At 46.2% G+C, this 19,093-nt stretch overlaps 2 protein-coding genes across 5 annotated transcripts in view; one reads left to right on the forward strand and one right to left on the reverse strand.

Annotated features, from left to right (window-relative positions):
- Nucleotides 1-519: 519 nt before the first annotated feature.
- LOC112673824 (mitochondrial import inner membrane translocase subunit Tim8 A-like) lies at nucleotides 520-4,721 on the reverse strand. 2 transcript variants are annotated; one of them, XM_035705983.2, is made up of 3 exons: nucleotides 4,569-4,721; nucleotides 3,591-3,672; nucleotides 520-1,455 (listed from the first exon to the last, which is right to left on the reverse strand). In XM_035705983.2, the coding sequence occupies exon 3, from the start codon at nucleotides 1,362-1,364 to the stop codon at nucleotides 1,071-1,073; it is 294 nt and encodes a 97-aa protein (XP_035561876.1). In that variant the 5' UTR covers nucleotides 1,365-1,455; nucleotides 3,591-3,672; nucleotides 4,569-4,721; the 3' UTR covers nucleotides 520-1,070. The 2 variants fall into 2 exon arrangements, with proteins under 2 accessions (XP_035561876.1, XP_035561877.1); XM_035705984.2 differs by lacking the exon at nucleotides 4,569-4,721 and adding an exon at nucleotides 4,453-4,470.
- Nucleotides 4,506-19,093, forward strand: part of ZNF341 (zinc finger protein 341) — a 45,636-nt gene continuing 31,048 nt past the window's right edge. For 2 of the 3 annotated variants that reach the window (XM_025469763.3, XM_049100535.1), the window contains exons 1-5: nucleotides 4,506-4,639; nucleotides 10,234-10,344; nucleotides 12,359-12,555; nucleotides 15,099-15,248; nucleotides 18,759-19,007. In XM_025469763.3, the coding sequence (XP_025325548.1) occupies nucleotides 4,609-4,639; nucleotides 10,234-10,344; nucleotides 12,359-12,555; nucleotides 15,099-15,248; nucleotides 18,759-19,007 (738 nt within the window). In that variant the 5' untranslated portion in view covers nucleotides 4,506-4,608. Of the gene's footprint in view, nucleotides 4,640-10,233; nucleotides 10,345-12,358; nucleotides 12,556-15,098; nucleotides 15,249-18,758; nucleotides 19,008-19,093 lie in introns of those variants that run through there. The other variant, XM_025469764.3, reaches the window with a different exon arrangement.

Here is a 19,093-nt window from a genome sequence, read left to right on the forward strand (position 1 = left end):
TTACAGTCACAGAATATTTCTCTATTTTTTTCTTGTGTATAGTCAGTCCATCTTTCCTGCAGGACTATGACTCCATGAAAGCAAGGATTTTTGTCTTTATGTTCATGGCTATGACCCCAGTATCTAGAACAATGTCTAACACAAAATGTATATAATAAATATTTTATTTATTTTATATTTATAAGATTTTTTTTGAATTTTTTATAAGCTTTTATTTCAGTGATCAAAAGAATGCAGTAAATGGAATCTATACTAGGTTAACATTAGGCATGCACCTCTACCTGAAACTGCTGTTAGCCTTTAAATCTTTATAACCTATTTAGGCACATCTTTGAATTTTTTGGACCCTGATATACAGGGTAAGTAAGCTTCTTCCTTGTGGCAGGTTAGTACTGAGAAATATGCTCACTGGCTAGATTCCTTTATATCTAAAGACCTCTAGACACTCTAGTACAGGCTACCTGTACTACCTTGAGATACCTTATACATTAAAGTAAATCACAGCATAAGGGAAGGAGATAATCTAGAAAGTTGAGTGTATTGTATTAACATCCCATAGATTTCTTTCCAGCATTGATAGTCAAACACTAGATAAGGAGGCCTATAGTTAAGTACCAAATTACTTTTCTCCACCTGCTACCCTTTCTGAGAGACACAAAGATGTATCAATCTCCCCAGAAATCTGAAATAAATCCACACAAATGACAGATTTTACTTTATGTGGTCCCACTATCAAATTAGAGAAAGCAGTTCTATCAAAATTATAGAGGGCAGTTTATGGGACTTTGAGAAAGCATAGTCTCATATACAGTAATATGCATCTAGTAGTTTTCCCATTCATCTGTCAATTGTTTTCACAAGATTAGCATTAAAAAAACACAACTAAATACATATATGACCCTCAAAACCCCCCCCACACAAAATTGGTCTTTGTTCATTCTCAGATGACAGGATGTCCCAAGAGTGACAAAGGTGGGAGCCAATCCCCCCATAGCCTTTTCTTCAACTATCCCATCAACCGTTCTTCATTTCTTGAACTAGCTTCCTTTTCCAAAGAGGTAATGCTGAGATCAGTCAGAAATGCTTTCTGAGAAAGCTGGCTTGGATTTCTGGGTCTGTTCCAGTCGATTCAAGATGAATTGGCTTGTATCAATGAAGCGCTCAACGCAGTTCACAAAACAGGCCTCAGCCCGACTGTCCAACTTTGGCCCAGGCTTGTCCATGCACTTCTCCCAACAAAGTTCCGTCATCTGGTGCACCAGTTGCTGGAAGCGTTGCTTTTGAGTCTCCACCTCGATGAAATGCTGCAGCTGTGGATCCACCGAGCCCAAACCCGCCACGAATGAAGATGAGGAGGAATCCATCCCAGCACCGCCACACGTGCCTAGACGAACTGTGCTCCAACTCACCGACCTTCACGTGTCTCCGCGACGGAACCGGAACCACAACCTATTTCTAAGATTTTATTTATTTATTTGAGAGAGAAAATGAGCATGGAAAGGGGCATGGGGAGAAGAAGTAGGCTCCCTGCTGAGCAGGAAGCCTGATGTGGGACTCCATCCCAGGACCCTGAGATCATGACTTGAGACAAAGGCAGAGGCTTAATCAACTTGAGCCACTCAGGCACCCCTTTAATAAATATTTTAAATTACAGTTAACCCTTGAATAATGGGCTTGAGCTGTGCAGGTGAATATTTTATTCTATAGTGCTATAAATGTATTTTCTCTTCTGATTTTTTTCTTTTTTTCTTTTTTTTTTTTTAAGATTTACCTTATTTATTTTAGAGAGGGAGAGAGAGAGAGCAAACACCAAGTAGGGGAAAGGACAGAAAGGGAAGGAGAGAGAGAATCCTAAGCAGACTGCCCACTGAGTGCTGAGCCTGACTCGAGGCTTGATCTCACAACCCTGAGACCGTGACCTGAACAGAAACCAAGAGTCAGAAGCTTAACCTACTAAGCCACCCAGGCACGCCTGGCCTTTTAAAAAAGATTTTAGGTAATCTACACCCCATGTGGTGCTCAAACTCACAACTCCGAGTATTTTTTTTTAAGATTTTATTTATTAATGAGAGAGAGAGAGAGAGAGAGAGAGAAGAGAGAGAGAGACAGAGAGAGATACAGGCAGAGGGAGAAGCAGGCTCCATGCAGGGAGCCCATCGTGGGACTCGATCCCGGGACTCTAGGAGCACGCCCTGGGCCAAAGGCAGGTGCTAAACCGCTGAGCCACCCAGGGATCCCCCAACTCCAAGATTAAGAGTCACATGTTCTACCGTCTAAGCCAGCCAGATGCCCCCTTCCTTATGATTTTTTTTTTTTTTTATGATGGTCACACACAGAGAAAGAGACACAGGCAGAGGGAGAAGCAGGCTCCATGCACCGGGAGCCCGACGTGGGACTCGATCCCGGGTCTCCAGGATCACGCCCTGAGCCAAAGGCAGGCGCTAAACAGCTGCACCACCCAGGGATCCCCCTTATGATTTTCTTAATAGCATTTTCTTTTTTCTAGCTTTATTATAAGAATACAGTATATAACACATATAATACACCAAATATTTGTTAACTGACTTTATGCTATTGGTCACAGTAGGCCATTAGTAGCTACATTATGGGGGAGTCAAAAGTTATACACAGGATTTTCTTTTTTTTTTAAAGATTTTTTTTTTTAATTTTTATTTATTTATGATAGAGAGAGAGAGAGAGAGAGGCAGAGACACAGGCAGAGGGAGAAGCAGGCTCCATGCACCGGGAGCCCGACGTGGAATTCGATCCCGGGTCTCCAGGATCGCGCCCTGGGCCAAAGGCAGGCGCTGAACCGCTGCGCCACCCAGGGATCCCTACACAGGACTTTCAACTGTGTGCAGGGTTGGCACCCCAACCCCGTGTTGTTCAAGCCTCAATTCTAATTAGGTGAGTGTGAATGTATTACTACTTGAATAATTTTTAAAAAGAACAGTTATATATTGAGAAGCTCTTGAAGGGGAGAGAGGATGAGAATCTGAGGTCACTGCATCAATGGGGATGTTGAAGGAAATGCACGGAGGAAGGAACAATGGCCTCACTCCTGTCAGAGAGGCAACAGAAAGGGGGGATTTAGAGCTTGAGGAGGGCCCTGGGTCTCCAAAATTCCCAGGAAAGGTGGTGAGGCATACAATCTAGGAAAAGAGTAGGTTCTTCAATGAGAGACATTTGCTCAGGGTTTTCTGTGTCATAGCAAGGGCGAATAGGAAGGGGGAAAGTGTATAGTATTGGGGGAAACAGGGGTGGTATTTGGAGCAAGATGGGGAGTTCACCAGTAGCAATAGGCCTTGAGGGGGTATGTAGGTGGAAGATCTGTGAGGCAATTTATCAGGAACAATGGCTGGTAGTGTTCCTCAAGGGAAAAGGACCTTTGAACAAATATTTTTTACTCTTAGGAATTATATTTATTTAGTGAATATGAGAAAATGAAAATTCTGATTTTTATGGCTATTACTTTGGATGACACTAAAAGAGGCATTTAAGAAAAAACAATGAGAACATTCAGAGTCAAATTCACGGTAGTCCAATTGTTGGATCTGGCTACATTCATAGGAGATCATGATTGATGGTACCTCTCTGGTTGCCTCTCCCCTCCACACACTCCTCGACTCTTCCTTGTGGTCCAAGTGTACTTCTTTGGAACCAGCGTCACACCTTGTAATTAAATAATTTTCAGGATTGAATGTCTGTCTGCTTCCCCCATCCCTGACTCCAGGGGAAAGGAGCACTGGGCCCTGGAGCTATTATAGGACTTGGTGCATAGGAGACCCTCAAGTAGTGGTTAATGGAGCATGAACTAGGAAGAGATAGAGACTGGCATGGGATGGGGGAGGGGGTGTCCCAATGAGGACTGGAGTGGGGGAGAAATCCCTGGGAGACCTGGATAGGCTCTCTATAAGGCTGTGCTGGAGGTTGCTGAGGTGGGTACTGGGGTTTAACTGACAGAATGGGCAATCCCACGAGGCAAGGATGGAGGTCCCCAAAAGGTGGAAATGGGGGGTTAAGCCACAGCCATGGGTGAATCTCTGAGATGATGGGGGAGTAAGACCAGGCTGAGCTGGGAGGCACTTCAGGAGACAGGTGGCTCCCTATAGGTAGAGATGGGGTTCACTGTGGTTGCGGGCTGTAAGTGTGTGATAAGGGGTGAAAATCAGTCGTGTACAGCTAAGGCAAAGGTCTTGGTTACGTGGAGGTCCTCGTGACAGAGTTGGGTGGTCCGGGTTAGGCGGGGGATACCATGCCCTGTGGAAATAAGCTCCATGTTGCAGAACTGGGGGTCTCACGTGCAGGGGCGGGGTGGCAAGCCCAGATAGTATGAGGGGTCCCAAACCCAATTGGGAGGCCCTCCGTGTGCGGCTGGGATGGGGGCAGTGTGCGGAACTGGGGGTTCAAGTGAGACAGGGATGGGGGTCCACATCCCGGTGCCCGGGTTACCCAGGCGGGGCCAGGGGAGCCACGGCTGAATTTCCAGGACGGGGGGGGGGGCTCGGCGGCAGCTCCCGAGCGCCCCCTGGCGGCCCTGACCCCACCGCGGTTCCCACAATGCTCACGTAGCCCCGCATCAGCTCCCGAGACGGCGGCAGCTCCAAGATGGCGCAGACGATTTTCGAGGCCCTGGAGGGTGAGCGGCGGCGGGGCCCGGGGAGGCGGCTGTTCCGCGTTGCGCCCCCTCCCGCCGCGTCCTCGCAGCGCCGGGCCCAGGGCGCGTGGCGGCCGCGGGGCGGAGGGCGCCAGGGCCGGAACAGCCGCGGGGCGGGAGCGGCACGGGCGGGAACAGCCGCGGGAGCCGAGGCTCGGCGGGTGGGGGGGGCCGGGACCGGAACAGCGGCGGAGATGAGGCTCTTTGGCGGGGGGCGGGGGCATCGGTCCAGAACAGCGGCGAGAGCCGAGGCCCGGCGGGGGGGTAGCGGGACGGGAACAGCGGGGAGAGAAGGCCCCGTGGGGGGAGCACCGGGGCAGAACAGCCGGGGAGGCGCGGCCGGGGCCGGGGAGGGTGGCCTTGGACAGGAACAGCGTCAGCCCAGAGGGCCTGCGGGCCGGCGCGGGAGGGGTTTCCTGGAGGGAACAGCCGGGGAGGCCGAGCTGCCGGGGCCTGGGAGAGCGTCGCGAGGGAGGTCGCCCCGTGGAAGCGGCCGGCGCGGAGCCCGCGGGGACAGTGGTGCGGGGGCGGGAGGGGCTTGGCGGCCGAGGCAGCCTAACTCGGCATCCTGACCCCGAAGAGCTTGCCTGGAGCACGCCAGCTGTGCCTCATGCCTTGAGGTAGCCTCTCAACGTCAGCCCAGGAAAGGATAGGGCTACGGGTGTGCAAGGCCAGGACTCTGCTCACAGACCCAAACCAACAAACACTAGGCGCCTACCTTGTGCACCTTGCTGGGGTGCAGAGCTTTATACACTCAGACCAAGAAACGATGGGTGTCCACCGTGTGCCTGGCCGGGACACAGCGCCCTCAGACCAAAACCTATAAACACCGGGCACCAACTGATTGTCCTGTGCTCTGGGGGTTCCTAGCATGGAAGTGCACCTCAGGCACAGGGAACTGCAGGCTTTGGAGACAGCAAGCACTGAAGGCCTCCCTATGCACCTGCTGGACCTGGGTGGGTGAGGAGGAGCCTTAGTGACCTCAGGACTGTGTCCCAGGGGAGATACAGACCTGAGAATGTACCTAGAGGGGTGTGACAAGATCAGTATACACATAATTAGGGTGCAGACTGAGAGTTGGCCGGACTAGTAGTATGTAACTGAGACCTTGAGTCCCCTGGGAGATCTCAGCCATGTCCCTTTACTTCTTGGAGGATCAGGGCTCTCACCATAAAATGGGGGTTAACCCTCCTCCCATCTGGAGAATTTCAGTCTCAGGAATACTCACTGAACTGGACCCAATTCCTGCCACACAGTCAGAGGTTGAGGGTAGTGGGTGGGGAGGGAGGCATATAGAAGCTATAGAACAAGTAACTATCAAAATTATAGAAAAGGTACACCGTAAAAGAAGATTGCCTTAGCTGGCATTTAGCGCTGATATGGGTGAGGGATGTGGAGGGCCAGGGTCAATGGTTTCCTCTGGGAGACCAACAGAGTAGGGTGAGGCCTACTTTCTCTTTAGGTCCCACGGACGTCCTCCATGTTTGAATATTTACTACAAGAATGTGTTCATATATTGAATAATGAGGAAATTAAAAGAAAAATCAGTTTTTAAAAAAAATATTTTATTTATTTATTCATGAGAGATGCACAGAGAGAGAGAGAGAGAGGCAGAGACACAGGCAGAGGGAGAAGCAGGCTCCATGCAGGGAGCCCGATGTGGGACTCGATCCCGGGACTGCAGGATCACGCCCTGGGCTAAATAAAGGCAGGCGCCAAACCGCTGAGCCACCCAGGGATCCCCGAAAAATCAGTTTCTAGGTTAGTGTGATTTGTGCTGGGCTAGGGCAAAGACAGCAGAACTGTGGGGACCCAGAGATGACCTGGGCAGTAGGAACTGCATTTGCAAAGCCCTGGGGGAAGAGAGGTCTTCCAAGATTCACAGAAGGTCATCTGAGTGAGGAGCTAGCGGCGAGACTTCTGAATTTTATCTTGCAATCACTGCAGAGCTGAGAAAGGGTTTTCAGCAGGGGAGCAACAACACAAAAATGTATATGTTTTATAAAGTTCACTCAGGCTGCTCTGAGAACACACTGGAGGGGGCTGGAGTGGCCGCAGGGAGATGAGTGAAATAGCTACAGTTGTCCTGCTGAGAATTGATGGTGGCCTGAGCCTGGGGACAGCTGCAGGATGGAAGACAGTGAATCTGAGAGAGGCAGGGGAGGCGGAATAGGCTAGACTTGCTGAAAGACTAGAAATGTGAAGAGGGCAGGGAAACGGGTTGGGGTGTCCCAGGGGCTGTGGCTGGGTGGACATTGGTCCCTATTCTTGTTGGTGAGGATTACTGGAAGAGGTAAAACTGCAGGATGGGGGTGGCACACTTAGCTTGATCTCAGTTTTAGACAGGCAGCATTTTTTAAAACGGCGTTTTACTTTTAGTGGCTTTAGGTTCACAACAAAGTTGAAAGAAAAGTACAGAGATTTCCTGAATAGCCTCTGACCTCACACACCACTAGCCTCCCCCATTATCAACATAATTCACCAGAATGGCACATTTGCTACCAAGGATGAATCTACATTGCCGCATCGTAACCATTCAAAATCCATGATTTATCTTAATGTTCACCGGTGGTGTTGCACATTCTATTGGACAAATCTACAATGATGTATCCATCATTACAATATCACAGAGCATTTTCACGCTCTAAAAATCCTCTGTGTTCTATTTGTACCTTTCTCGCCCAAAACCCCCAACAATCACTGATCTTTTGATTATCTCCATAGTTTGGACAGGCAGTACTTTTTGAGTCAATTTTTTATTTTTAAATTTTTATTATTAAATTTTATTATTATTTTTTAAGGATTTTATTTATCTATTTATGAGAGACACAGACGGGCAGAGACATAGGCAGAGGGAGAAACAGGGTCCCTGTGGGGAGCTTGATGTGGGACTTGATCCCGGGACTCCAGGATCAGAACCTGAGCCAAAGGCAGATGCTTAACTGCTGAGCCACCCAGGCATCCCAATTTTTTTTTTTAATTCAATTGCTATCAGACTTTTCTTTTCTTTCTTTTTTTTTAAATTTTTATTTATTTATGATAGTCACAGAGAGAGAGAGAGAGAGAGAGAGGCAGAGACATAGGCAGAGGGAGAAGCAGGCTCCATGCACCGGGAGGCCGACGTGGGATTTGATCCTGGGACTCCAGGATCATGACCTGGGCCAAAGGCAGGCGCTAAACTGCTGCGCCACCCAGGGATCCCCGGCATCCCAATTTTTTTAATTTTAAAAGCATTATTATTATTATTTTTTTTTTTTTTGCAAATTCACACATACCCTTTACCTAGTGTCCTGCAATGAAACATTGTGTAAAACTGTTGTATAACACCGCATACAGGGGATCCATACTCCGTGGTATGGATATATCACAGTTTAACTGTATACCCATTGAAGGACATCTGAGTTGTTTCCAGTTTTTTTTTTTTTAAGATTTTATTTATTTATTTGAGAGAGAGGGGCAACATGAGGAGGGGGAGGGGCAGAGAGAGAAGCAGACTCCCCACTGAGCAGGGAGCCCTATGTGGGGCTCTGTCCCAGGACTCTGAGATCATGACCTGAGCCAAAGGCAGACACTTAGCCAACTGAGCCACCCAGGCACCCCAAGTTTTTTCTTATTATGAATAAAACTGCTATGAACACTAATGTACAGATTGGCATACAAATGCTAATCTCGGGGCACCTGGGTGGCTCAGTGGTTGAGCATCTGCCTTTGGCTCAGGTGGTGATCCCAGGGTCCTGGGGTTGATTAAGTCCACATCAGGTTTCCTAAAGGGAGCCTGTTTCTCCCTCTGCCTGTGTCTCTGCCTCTCATGAATTAATAAATAAAATCTTTTAAAAAACAAATGCTAATCTCACAATTTTGCCTAAATTAGTAGAAGATTTACTGAAGCTCATCCAGAGGAGCAAACCTCAGGTTTGGAGCTCTAGATTTTGGAGAGAACTGGATGGGAGGTAAGGGAGTCTGTCCAGAGAGGGGAGAGAATCTAGACAGAAGGAACCTTTCAAAACAGGAGCGTTTAGGGGATGGACAGAAGAGAACAAAGCAAGCTGGAAAGGAGTGAGCAGAGAGATGGGAGAAGGCCCAAGAGGGAAGCATCCTAGAGCTAGAGAAGGGAGTGTCTCAGGAAGGAATATCCGATGCTGTTCTTTGGTGATTTTCATGGGGCTTAAGCCCCATGAAGTAGGTAGAGGAGGGTTGAGAGGTGGGTAGAGGAGATAGAAGGACGCTTGATATTGAAGGGAGGAGAGATAGGTGGGCTTGAGAAAGGGCATTCTAGAGAGACCTGAGCATGTGGAGCTGTTGATAGGAAGCAGAGGTTGCAGGCATACTGTGAAGAAAAGGATCAGTTGGTGGAGAATGGTTTCTGAGGGAGCAGGGGAGCTTGGAGGGAAGAGTTGGCCTCAGGAGAGACAGCATGTGTGTGACAACAGAAAATATGAATTCACTTTGGCTGCAAGCACTAATGGTTGTAACGTGCATTGCCTGTAGAAGCTGGAGCAGGTGTCCAGGTAAAAGCTGAGAGATTGGAAGCAGAGCCTTGGCTGTGGGGACAGTGAAAAGGAAGCACTGTTTTTTTGTTTGTTTGTTTGTTTTTTGTTTTTTTTTGTTTTTTTTGAGGGAGGCAATGTGCTTTGGTGGCCACTTAGATACGAGGAGGGCTGCCCTCCAGCTGGTGACATGGCTAGGCAGTGTACTACTGTGAACCTCAGCAGTAGTGGCAGCTGACTGGGAAACGTGGAAGTACTCAGCTTCTCATGGGTGCCCTGGTCATAAATTCAGATTACACTGTTTACTGAGGAACTGAAAAGAGAAGCATGTGTTGGAAAACAAGAGAAGCAAGGATACCCAAGTACAAACAAATCTGTGGGATTTGTGAGGTAGGATGGGGAAGACTCAGTAACATGATTTGTGGAGGGGCTTATGATCTAGGATCAGACTTCCCTGAGGAAGAGAGAAGCCCAATCTAGCAGTGGCTTGAACAGACTAAAAGTTCATTTCTCACATATGGGAGTCCAGAGGAAGACAGTCCAGAGCTACAACGGTGACTATGTTCTACAAAATTCTTAGGGACCCAGGATCTCCAGCTTTTTGCCCTGCAATCCCGAGGGTTTGACCCTTATCTGTATGATCTGGGATGATGGCTAGACTTCCCACTATCATATTCTTATTGTAGGAAGCAGGATGGAGGGTGGGTCAAAGAAAGGCATCACATACCAGGCAGTTTTAAGAAAACTTCCCAGATACTGCCATAGAACACTTTTCCTTACATCCCATTGTCCAGGATTTAGACATTTCCTAGTTTCAACAGCAGCTGGGTAAAAAATAAAAAAATATAAATAAATAAATAAATAAATAAATAAATAAATAAATAAATAAATAAATGAGCAGCTGCGAAATGGGAAATGTAATCTTTATTGTGGGGCCCTATGGGCCATATTTTCACCCAAAAATCTTGGGTTCTATTGCAATGGAACTAGAGAATGTATATCAGGGCACAGCCGGTCATCTTTGCCATGGAGGGCTTGTGTTGGGTCTGGCTTGTTAGAGGAAGTCAGAGACTCCATTTCTCTTTTCAGGAATGGACAATCAGACCGTCCTGGCAGTACAGTCATTGTTGGATGGCCAAGGAGCAGTCCCTGATCCAACAGGCCAGACTGTCAGTGCACCTCCTGCTATCCAGCCATTGGGTGAGTGTCTGCTCAGGTTCAGTGGGAAGGTTCAGTAGCTCTCTGTGAAAAACAGGTGGGGCTTATGAAGGGGTATGGGAGTGAACTGCCTGCTGGGGTACCCAGGATACCGTCAGTGTCTGAACCCTTCCCCCTTCCTCCCAGCCTGGATCTTCAGGCTCATGCTTTTCTCTGTTTAGCAATGAGGACACACTTTCTCAATCACTTAGTGAATGTGGGGATCATGACATAGGGAATGGCTAGGAGCTTAGTAACACTTGTACCTTTGACCCAAAAATTATTTCTCATCCTCCCCTCTATGACAAGAATAGGTTGAGCATGAATCTCCAATTTTCAGGCCAGGACCTGAGACATAGAGAAGGCAAGGAACTTTAGAGCACTGTGTGAGTCTATGCATTCATTTATTCATTCCACAAATATTTTGAATACTTGGGAACCATTCTGGGCACAGAGAGATGCTCACCTGGGTTTGAATCCTTATTCCCATAGTTCCTGGCTCTATGACCTTAGGCAAGTAAGTTAACTTCTCTATGCCTCAGTTTATAAATCTGTAAAATGAGGCTAGTAATTTTACCTCATAGTGACCTTGTGAGGATACTTGGGATTGACTTTCAGCTGTTGTAAATAAGGAGCATGTTTCTTGTGGTTTGTGCAGATAAACACTTATTTGTCTGTTACATGAAGTCCTGATGTACATTTGGGGTAGATGTGGTAAGACTCAGATCCTTTCTTTCTTTTTTTCATTTTTAAAGATTTTATTTATTTATTCATGAGAGACACAGAGAGAGGCAGAGACACAGGCAGAGGGAGAAGCAGGCCCCACACAGGGAGCCCAATGCAGGACTCAATCCCGGGATCCCAGGATCACGCCCTGAGCCGAAGGCAGGCACTAAACCGCTGAGCCACCCAGGGATCCTAGACCCTTTCTTTCTTATGGTTCTGTTGCCCTCTACCTGCAGTCCAGGTTGGCTGCTCCGGCTTTCTACTTTCATTTCTATATTCTAGCCAACAGGAGGGAAGAAAGAATGAAGCAGAAGTCATACACCTTTTAAAAGGAAGTTGAGTGGGCAGTATACTTTTGCTATTGTCTTATTGATCAGAATTCAGTCACATGACATGTCTAGCTGCAAAGAAGGCTGAGAGATACAGTCTTTAATTAGACAATCATGTTTCCCACTAAAATTTGTATTACTGTCAAAGAAGGCAGAGTGAATATTGAACGAGAAGTAGACATTTCTGCCCCAACGTTGCAGGTGCTTGGCAGAGTGCACAGCCAGCGATTCTCAGTGGGTGGTGTCAGCTAGAGCTAATCATTCATTTATTTATTATTATTTTTAAAAATATTTTATTTTTTGCTAATCATTTAGTTTTTCACTTATTCAACAGATCTCCATTGAGGGCCTTCTGTGTATATAGGCGATATTACAGTTATGGAAATAAGTAAGGATGCCCAAGTGCAAACTAAGACTCATTTCCTCCCTTTCAGGGGACTCACGTCTGGTGGTGCTGGGAAAAGTGTGAAAATGAGAGATGCACCCAGAGAAGGGAACTGTGGTGACTAGCTTTGGGAAGGCTTCCTGAAGGAGGTGACATCTGAGCAGAGTCTTGCAGAATGAGTTGTTCTGAGAGAAGCAGCTTGCAGGAAACAGGGAATGCAGAGACATAGAAGGTCATGTAGCCCATTTGGGGACTGATGAACAAAGTCAGCTGGATAAAGATTCTGAATTTCTCAGCTTTGAAGCACACCTACTCTACTACTTTCTGATTTTGAATTCTTTAATACCTGAGTAAAGATGGCTGGATATTCCTGTAGGTGCCTATGTGGTTTTGAAATCTTGAAAACACAAAGTTAGCACGCGACACATGCACGCTGAGCCACAGATTGCTGTTAGGTTGGCCATGCTTGTGGTCCAGCTGCAGATTTTCACCTGTCTCTCATTGTGATGCCCTCTCATTTATCTCACTTCTTATCATTTTTCCTCTCCCTCTGCTCCGGTGTGGGTGTGACCCCTAGACGATGAGGATGTCTTTCTCTGTGGGAAGTGTAAGAAGCAGTTCAACTCGCTGCCAGCATTTATGACCCACAAGCGGGAACAGTGCCAGGGGAATGCCCCACCTCTGGCCACAGTCTCATTGGCCACTAACAGCATCTATACGCCTTCGGCAGCACCCACAGCAGTCCAGCAGGCCCCGCCTCCTGCCAATCGCCAGGTATTCATTCATTTGCTTATTTGTTTTGTTCGTTCCTTCCTTCCTTCCTTCATTCATACTCATTCATTCAAGGTTTTTTTGAGCATGCACTGTGTGTCAGGCACTGCACGGACACTGTGATAGACGAATATTCCGAATCACGGCCCTCGTGGAGTTAGGTGAAATACTACCCAAACATATATGTAGAGATATATTTTTGTCAGGATGTTAAGTGCAGAGAGATGGGGATGCCAAGACAGGGGTGAGAGGTTTTGCCATTTTATATATGGTGCATGGGGAAGAGCTCTGTGAAGAGGTGACATAGGAGCAGAGACCTAAGGTGGTAAGAGGATGAGTCATGCTGCTGGTTTGGGGAAGAGTATTTCAGAAGGGATCAGCAAGTGCAAAGGCCCTGAGGTGGGAGTGTGCTGGGTTTATTCCAGGAATAGCAAGGTGGTGAGAGTGGCTGGAGCTGAGTGAGTGAGGAGGAGGGTGGAAGATGATAAGGTCAAACAGGCAATAGGGGGACCGTGGAAAGCATGTGGGCCTCATGGGCTTTTACTCTGAATGAGATGGGAGCTTTTGGAAGGTTTTGAACAGAAGAGGGACATAGTCTGATTTACACTTAAACTAGATTACTTTGGCTACTGTATAGAGAATAGATTTTGATGAGAGTCAAGAGAGAAACCCAGGAAACCCTTTAGGGGGCTATTGTACCAATCCAGGCAATAGGGGGGTGGTGGCTTGACCAGGATGGTGGCAGTAGTGGTAGAGAGAAGGGATGAGATCTTGGCAATGTTTTGAAGATGGAGCCAATAGAGCTTGTGGATGGGTTGGATGTGAGGTATGAGATTAGGAGGAGTTGAGGGTGATCCACTGCAGAGGTGAAGTTGCCATTTACTGAAGTGGGAAAAGCAGCAAGAAGAAATTTGGGGGGATGTCAGGAGATCAACTGGTCATGCTGAATTTGAGATGCCTACTAGACCTTTAAGTGGAGGTTGTGAAAATGCAGATAGATTTACGAGTCTGGAGGTCAGAGGAGAACAGAGATGCCATGGGTCAGGGGCTCTTAGAGGGATCAAAGAGACCTCATAAAGGAGGTTGGACATGTCTTGGAATACCAGGTCAAGGGGTCAGATTTCCTTCTGGCTTCCTCTTATCTCCTTATTCCTTTAAAATGTTTTCTCCATCCATTGTATAGACATGATTCCTGCAGTCAGAATAAAAGCATTCACCCCCAGATCCATAGGACTTGTACACTGATACTTCTCAGGTTGCCACAGACCTCTCCTAACCCAGAGCATGGTGGTTCTTCCCACTTCCTGATTATGAGTTGGTTAGCATAAAAATATTCCTTCACCCTCTTTTTTTCAATAAAAGAAAGGGAAATTCCTTCACTCCTGGGCAAGGGAATAATGAACATGAGTAGTTGGTTGTGGGTAAACATGAATCCACTGCCAAGTGACTTGGATGGACATGGTTGTGATTGCCCATTTTCATCAACCTAATATATGTGATGTTGTAAAAATACTTGTGATCCAGGATCTACACTGTCTCTCCTGATCATGAGATAGGGCATCATCTTACCTGCCTGGGCTGTCCTTACTTAGTTGAGGGACTCTGGGGCCTGGGGACCAGTTTCTATTGTCCCCAGAGAGCCTACAGAAACAGGTGACCTAGGAAGATGCCAAGGGCCTGCTAATAAAGAAAAGCAACCGATAAAATAAAAACCCTTTACATCCACTGAGAGGAGCAGTCCCTGTACCTTTGACACTTTCTTATAAGGTCTAACTTTCATCCTTATTAGTACCCTGAGAGCATATTATTATTTTTATTATTAATTTATATGTTTGCAAGTAATACATATTTCCCATCTCCATTTTAAAAGTTAGAATGTTACAAATCAAGGCCCTTTTGGCACTATTCCTCTTCCCTACCCCCAGGTAACTGTTGAAGAGTAGCCATAACCTTTTGAGATACTTTCACATATTTACTTAAATACCCACAAGAATTATATAGTACTATTATTTTAGAATTTTTATTTTTTTATTTTAGAATTTTTAAAGTAAGAAATATAATTTGCATGTTATATAATTTGATTTTTCATACAATACTTTTTGTCTGTTGCATAGTATTCTTTGCTATAACTATATTGTATTTTTTACTCTGTTTCCCTTTTGATGGTCACTGAGGTTATTTGCAGTTATTCACTATTAGAAATAAAGCTGTATAGAATATTCTTGTTCATGGACTCCCTGTGGACATGTGTGAATGTTTCTCTAAGAGAGATACCAGAAAGTATTACTGCTGGGTCATGGAGTAGTTATCTTACAAAAGGGTATGACTTATTCTCATTTCATAGATAAGGAAATTGAAGTTTAGAAAGGGGGAGTGACTTGCCCAGGATCACACAGGAGGGAGCAGTAGAGGTGGAAATGAAATACAGGTCTGTGGGATTCCACGACCCAAGTCTTTCACATCATGCCTTGTTTTCTTCCAGAGCCTCAAACATTTCTCTTCTCTTTCCTTCTCTTCTCTCTCTCTCTCACATTTACACTACCCAGATCTCCACGTACATTACAGTGCCCCCATCCCCACTGATCCAGACCCTGGTGCAGGGGAACATCTTGGTGAGTGATGATGTGCTCATGTCTGCCATGTCGGCCTTCACGTCCCTGGACCAGCCTATGCCCCAGGGCCCTCCGCCTGTGCAGGTAAGGAGGGGGTCGGCTTCTCCTAGGGCCTTGATTCCGGGCCTGTATGTTGACAACTGTGGATTTGGAACCTTGTAGAAAGAAGAGTGGTTGGGGTCAGTTATCTTATGCTGAAGAGAGACTGTCCGTCTCCCCTTGGCCTGCCTTGCTGTGGGTAGGGAAGCTGTCAATTCAGTTGGGACTGAGAATATTACTTTGGGGTTTTACAGCCATAGTCTGGCTATTGTGACTCCTATTTTTATTCTTCTTTTTTTTGAATAAGTAGGCTCCATGCCCAACATCGAGCTTGAACTCATAACCTCACAACCCCAAGATCAAGAGGCACATGCTGTACTAACTGAACCAGCCAAACACCCTTCCTGTTTTTTTCCTTTTTTTTTTTTTTAAGATTATTTATTTGAGAGGCAGAGTGAGCAGAGGTATGTGGGCGGGGAGGGGGGGCAGGGAGGGGAGGGGTAGAGGGTAAGGGAGAGAGAGAGAATCTCAAGCAGACTTCCTGCTGAGCACAGAGCCCCATATGGGGCTCAGTCCCACAACCCTGAAATCATGACCTGGGCTGAAATCAAGAATTGGACGCCTTAACTGACTGAACACACCCAGGCGCCCCCTCTTACTTTATTCTTAACATTGTTCCATGTCCATTGGAAAACATTAGAAAATACATAATAGAAAAGTAAAAACAAAGTTTAATTACTCATAATCTGGAAACTAGAGAGACACGGCAAGTGACTACAATGTGCAATTCTTTTTTTTTTTTTTTTCTTTTTTGTCTGCCCTTCACCCACTTGCCTTCACCCATTTTGCCCACCCTTCCCCCAGCAATATGCAATCTTCGTTGGATCCTGGATTGGGGGGAAAAGACTCTAAAGGCATTATTGGGACATGGGAATTGAAAATATGGAGGAATTTGAATATTTTAGGTAATAGCATTATATTAATATGCAGTTTCCTGAGTGTGATTGTCAAATTGTGGTTATATAGGAGAATATCCCTTTCTTAGGAGATGCATCTGAATACAGTGTTGAGAAACAAAGTGTTGTGATGTCTGCAGCTGTCAAGTGGCATGCTAAAACACAAATATAAACATGTATGTATGTACAGATACACACACAAATGCACATTGCAGATGTGGCAAAATGATAACAACTGGTAAATTTAGATGATGTATAAAAAGGAGCATCTTTTATGAAATACTGATCACCATCATTTTTTTAAAGTGTACTCTTTTTTTTTTTTTTTTAAAGTATTCTCTATGCCCATGTGGGTCTTGAACTCAAGACCATGAGATCAAGAGTCACACGCTCTACTCACTGAGCCAACCAGGAGCCCCTGATTACTATGTTCTTTTTGCAGCCTTTCTGTAGGTTTGAGATTTTTCAGAATAAAAGTTGGGGGGCACCTGGTTGGCTTGTCTGTAAAGCATGTGACTCTTAATCTCAGGGTTGTGAGTTTGAGCCCCACATTGGGTGTGAAGATCACTTAAAATCTTTTTAAAAATTTTTTTAAAAAGAAGAAAAGTTGGAAAGTCAGCCAGTTAATCAATCACCTATTACTCTCTCCCACCCAAAGAAAACACTGCTAGAATTATGGCATCTGTCTTTCTTGATCTTTGAATGCAAATAGAGAGAAACAGCTTACAAATTGCATTTATAATATACATGTCTATATCAGTGGACCGTGTTAATATGCACTCTTCTGAAACTTGCTTTTTTATTTTGTCTTTTGCTTAGTCATTATCTATGCCTACAATTCTATATCAGTATTTCCCAAAATGTTCCTCAGAAGAGTAGCTCTTTGGGATGTCCCAATACAAAAAGAATCTCTGGTCACACCAGTCTAGGGTGGAGGCATTCTACTGCTTTCCTTGCCCTATCCCTGTTTTTTTTGTTTTGTTTTGTTTTGTTTTTTTGTTTTTTGTTTTTTTCCCCTGCAATTAAACACTTTTGATTTTTGTTGCCCTAGGTTTTTCCCCAAACATGGTCAACTGTGGAACCCAAGAAATAGCAATTAAGAGGAGCATCTTTTATGAAATACTAATCACCATCATTTTTTTTAAAGTAAGCTTTTCACCGAGCAAGGGCCTTGAACTCACGGCCCAGAGATCAAGACTTGCATGCTCTACCAGCTGAGCCAGCCAGGTGCTCCTGATCACTATTATTATTTTTTTTTAATTTTTATTTATTTATGATAGTCACACAGAGAGAGAAGCAGAGACAGGCAGAGGGAGAAGCAGGCTCCATGCACCGGGAGCCCGACGTGGGATTCGATCCCGGGTCCCCAGGATCGCGCCCTGGGTCAAAGGCAGGCGCCAAACCGCTGCGCCACCCAGGGATCCCTCACTATTATTTTAATAGCTGTCAAATATTCCATTATTTGGATGGACCATCCTCTCTATAGCTAGGCTTCTGTTAATAGATATGCAGGTCATTACCATTTTTTGCTGTTATAAAAACTACTGGAGAACCATCCATGTATGCATATCTTTGCCCACCTGCTTCATTATTTTTGTGGAATAAATTTCTAGAAGTCAGTGGCCTGCATTTCAGGGATCGACAGCCACCCACACATTCAACGACTCTCTGGATAGACTCCTAGGACTCAGGATGGTTGTATTCTTGGCTGTGGTTTATTCCTGACAAAGGATCAGCAAGGGGAAAATACATCAGCTGGGGTCTGGAGGAATCCAGGCATAGGTTTCTACTGTTCCTCCTCTTGGGGAAATGGGGAGAGATTACATAAAACACTTTTCCCTCCAGCAGTGAAGAGCAGCAACATGTGTACATGTTTCTGCCCAGGAAGCACACCTAAGATTTGAGGGCCAGGGCTTTAATTGGGGATTGCACATGTAGGTGCCGCAGTGACCAAAATCCCAGACTCTTAGAAGGAAAGGAAGTATTCGCTACAGATCACACTGTCCATATAGTCTAAGTAACCTGGTACAGAATGATCAGTGCCCTGGGGATCCCTGGGTGGCGCAGTGGTTTGGCGCCTGCCTTTGGCCCAGGGCACGATCCTGGAGACCCGGGATCGAATCCCACATCAGGCTCCCGGTGCATGGAGCCTGCTTCTCCCTCTGCCTGTATCTCTGCCCCTCTCTCTCTCTCTCTGTGACTATCATAAATAAAAAAAAAAAAAAAAAAAAAGAATGATCTAGTGCCCTAGGTGAGCAAAATAGCTTTATTGATCATAGGCAACCTTCCACAAGGCAGATTCTCAGAGGCCATTCAAGAGCTGGTCCCACAAGCAAGCCCTCCTAAGACAGCAACGTGGGGACTGCTTGATCAACTCAGTCATGTATAAGAGAAAAGGGGCAGTGGCACCCGGCTGATGCTTCCTCCATATTGTTCTATGACTGTGTTACCATGTGTCCTGTCAGTGCTGTTCTCTGAGCTGCCTGGTGAGGGGCTCTTTTTTCCATGTGGCTAGCTAAGGCAAATGTCCTTCCTCACTGATAAGAAGACAGCTGCTATCAAGAGGATGTGACACTTTAATTTTCTCTTCTGATTTCAGAGCAGCCTGAACATGCATTCTGCACCCAGCTACCTCACCCAGCCTCCGCCACCTCCTCCACCCCCTCCACCACTGCCCCCACCCCCACCGCCCCAGCCCCCACCCCCACCCCAGAGCCTGGGCCCCCCTGGGCGTCCCAACCCTGGCGGAAATGGTGTGGTGGAGGTGTACAGTGCCACAGCGCCCCTGGCTGGGAGTGGCACAGTGGAGATCCAGGCATTAGGAATGCAGCCCTACCCACCCCTGGAGGTGAGCAGAGATTGGGATTTGGGGTGGAGGTGGAGAAACTGGTTATGGTTATCATGGGTAATCTGAACCTTTCCCAAGCACCAGCT

Source organism: Canis lupus, chromosome 24 (genome assembly GCF_003254725.2).
Source record: "Canis lupus dingo isolate Sandy chromosome 24, ASM325472v2, whole genome shotgun sequence".
In the NCBI taxonomy this organism is placed as follows: Eukaryota; Metazoa; Chordata; class Mammalia; order Carnivora; family Canidae; genus Canis; species Canis lupus.

Bases quoted from the DNA above. Each gene is read 5' to 3' on its own strand.
- LOC112673824 (XM_035705983.2), bottom strand. From the start codon at position 1,364: ATGGATTCCTCCTCATCTTCATTCGTGGCGGGTTTGGGCTCGGTGGAT.